The 3,594-nt window shown below is 38.6% G+C and overlaps 1 protein-coding gene across 1 annotated transcript; it reads right to left on the bottom strand.

The window, feature by feature from the left end:
- Positions 1–454: 454 nt before the first annotated feature.
- On the bottom strand, positions 455–3,288 carry LOC136358348 (gallinacin-2-like). The gene is made up of 4 exons (XM_066314275.1): positions 3,191–3,288; positions 1,611–1,689; positions 1,209–1,329; positions 455–679 (listed from the first exon to the last, which is right to left on the bottom strand). The coding sequence occupies exons 2-4, from the start codon at positions 1,666–1,668 to the stop codon at positions 631–633; spliced, it is 228 nt and encodes a 75-aa protein (XP_066170372.1). The 5' UTR covers positions 1,669–1,689; positions 3,191–3,288; the 3' UTR covers positions 455–630.
- Positions 3,289–3,594: the final 306 nt, after the last annotated feature.

The following is a 3,594-nucleotide window of genomic DNA, read 5'->3' as shown; positions in this document are numbered from 1 at the left end:
TCTAAGGTCCACAAAGGTCTCCTTGAGGTGTCCCCATGGGATCCTCCCAAGTGCTCATGAGGGCAAGGGAGACCCTCCCTACCCTGTGGTGGGATGGGATGTGGAGCAGCACAGCTCCCAGCAGGGTCTCTGGCAAGGAGGGTGACAGTGAGCCCAGTGGGGAATGAGGGGTTTTAACCATTCCTGTCTTCCCAAGAGAAGATCTCTTCACAGTAAGAAGCAAGGGATTTTGGCATCTGAACACATTCCCACAAAGGGAAGCTTAGTTCTTCTAGACAGACTTTCTCTTGGCACTGTAGGTTAAGGTCTGTGTAGACCGAGAGACATGTATGGATCAGAAAAACTCAAATTGAGAAGCAGTTTGCACCATAAATTGTTGCCCTCTGGGGTTTGTGTGCCAAACCCCAGGCAGTTTCATGACCCAAGTCTCAGTGCATATTTCAGTGACCAGTGCTAAGCAGCAACAATTTATTTAGAAGGAGGGAAAGCAATGCAGAACACATTTGGGTTTACTCTACATCATAAAGCCTTTTGCATTGACAATGAAAGGAATATGAGGCTTTGCAGCAGGATCCAGTGGGTTTAGTAGTCAGGAGATCTCAAGCAATTTTGTAGGTTTCAAAGTAATTTTCATTGGTCTTCAATGTATGGCTCATCAACATCTCTTACATTCCATGGCCTGCACAAAGGAAAAAAAGTCAGATTTTTTTCTGCTTATATACCCTCCCTACTCACTCTCAGCCCATGCTTTTTTTCCTCCTGGACATAAAATTCTTCCCAAAATAGTTCATGTCATTTGTAGTCATGTTGGGACAGCTCCGTGTAATCATACCTGTGAGTAAGGAGAATCTCTCCCTACTGTTTCAGGAAAAACAGGGAACTAAATTTATATCCCTAGATTCTGAGATGAGTGCATTCATTCCTGAATGAAAATAAAAGGCTGTTTTTCATTATTTATTTTATTTTACAGCAAATTTTACAAGAAAAACCTCACCCTGTGCCTGAGAGTGTTGTCCAAATGCTTCTTGGACAACATGTAACACTTGAATCAACACAGAACACTTGATTGTCCTCATGGCATAACAGCTTTTTTTCTCCTTATACCAAACTTAAATATTCAGCAACACCTCGGGATTTAGGAGAGAGGTAAAATATTTAATATTTTCCTGCTCATCCTGCAGATGAGCCTCAGTGAACTCCAAACTCACTGTTTGCAGCAGGAGCGGAACCCAAAGCAACTTCCAACTTTGACCAGGTGGAAGGGACATGCTCCAAAGTGACAGCTCCCTCCTCTACAGAAAAACATTTCCCTCCGGGGCGAAGACAAACCTGCAACAAGAACAAAATATTTCCTTCTCCTTGCTCTGCAGGGCAGGGAATTGCAGTCGAAGAGTTTCTCATTCCTTGAGCTCTCTTTGTCACTGATGTCCCACCTTGGCGGTTTTGAAAGGCAAGGTGAGGTTACAAAGCAGCTCTAGCACAAGTGCTGGGGCTGATTGATTAATTCCTGACTGTCTTCTAGCATTTTAAAACAGAAGCAGTTAAAATGTGCTGGGGCTTTTTCTTCAGGTGCACAAAAGTCCCTTTCTAGCATCTCTTTCCCATCTTACCTGGAGAAACCTGGAGCACCACAAAGAGGAGAGAGAAGAGCAGATAAAGGATCTTCATGGCTGAGGATTTGCTATGGCACTGTTGGGAAAAGAACCAAGAAGGATGTAAGACAGACAGATCCTGGGATCTGGAGTCTCCTGAACTACACAAACACTGTGTTAATAAAAATTACATTTATATTAATTTTATTTTCAAGCTTTCAAAAATAATCAGTAAAAGCCATAGGAACCATTGCATGGGGCAAAATGTTTTCAGGATATTGTGATCCTTAAGTTACTTCAATAGTTTGGTTGCTCAGATTTCTTTCCCATTTTGCAAATACTCCTTAGCCAGAGCAGAATCATGGAATCCCAGAATGGTTTGGATTGGAAGGAATCTTGAAACTCATCTTGTTCCAACCCCTGGGGCTGAGACACCTTCCATTAGATCAGGTTATTCGAAGTCTCATCCAACCTGGCCTTGAATACTTCCACAACATTTTAGCTAAGTGATTTTGTCTGCTAAATAAACAACATAATGCAAAATTAGGTGATAATACTGTAAAAATTACAAACTTAAAAAAAAAAAAGTTTATTTTGTAATGTTTAAATTTATCAAGAGGCCAATTTGCTCAACATCTCCAGTCTTGGTCTACAGGCAACAGTTCTAGAATGGAAATGTACAATCAAATCAATTCCCATTTGAAAAGGAAATTTTAAAAGCAAACATATGATACCTTCATTGGAAGAGTTTAAACTAATATTAGGATTAGCTTTAAAGGGTAATATAGCCTAGAAGGGTGCTTATGGATAAAAAGGTGGCAGTAGGAATGTTCTGATCTGTCACAAATGATGGTCTCTCAAGCAAGGAATGGAAATGAGATTGTGCAGAAATGTCCTATTGCTGAGAACAGAATTGATAGATGGTGACCCGAAACTGTTTCAAAATTTGTATTAGAAGTTTACACAAGTTTCTATATATTTGAAAATATCAGGAGAAATAAGGAGACAAATTGAACAATTCTGAAAATGAAATCATGATTTTAATGTAGAGAGATAAATTAAAAAATACAATATATAAAATATGTATTATATACTATAATAAAATATATAAATACATTAAAATATATAATTTCATAGCTATTATGCATTATGCAAATATCATATAACTATTTATTATATGTTTATATTCAAAGGTTATCTATTTAATAGAAATATACAGAGATAGAGATAGAGATAGAGATAGAGATAGAGATAGAGATAGAGATAGAGATAGAGATAGAGATATATGTAGTTTTCCATTCCAGAGGTCACCAATTTCTCTGGACCACGGACCTCTCTAAAGTAACCTGAACCAATCAAACATTTATTTTTCCTAGGACTTAGGAAGCAGAGAATTTGTATTAAAACATTCTAGGTATTAGCATATATTTGAACTACTTATTCAACGTGTCCAACCCTCCCAAATCTTAGGCTTACCTTTTTTTCAATTACATACAAATAAAAGTTAATAATGCAGAGATTTGGGGGGTTGTTTTGGAGTTGGATTTTTTGTGGAAAAAACAAAGGCTGACATTGAAAGAAAAGAACCAAGACATTACCAGGTATCAGGTGAGCCCAGAAACAAGCCTTACTCGTGGTCCCTTCCCTCCTGAAGACTTTGGCTCTGAGACTGGAATACTCTTTTATAAGGTGAGTCCCAAAAGAGACTGGTGAGTCCTTTCTCTTCCCAGCCATTCATTGAACCAATCCAAAAATTGCTCTTTTTTTTTTTTTTCCTGGTGGCATCTAATCCAAGCAGAAGCCATTTGCTTTTCATTTCGCAATGATAAAACAGGGTTTCTCTGCAAGCCTGTTTAAGTTTTTTTCCTGGAAAATCCCACGTTTTTCATGCAATACCTCTTGTGACACTCCAGTTTGTGTAAGATACGTTAACCCACCGGGTATGTGTCAAACATCTTGGGACCTAGGTTGAACTGTCCCTGTTTGGAGCAACTTAAAACCT

The sequence above is a fragment of the Sylvia atricapilla genome, chromosome 3 (genome assembly GCF_009819655.1).
Source record: "Sylvia atricapilla isolate bSylAtr1 chromosome 3, bSylAtr1.pri, whole genome shotgun sequence".
Taxonomy (NCBI): domain Eukaryota; kingdom Metazoa; phylum Chordata; class Aves; order Passeriformes; family Sylviidae; genus Sylvia; species Sylvia atricapilla.
The sequence above is the reverse complement of the archived record's forward strand: the minus strand, read 5'-3'. Positions and strand labels throughout refer to the sequence as shown.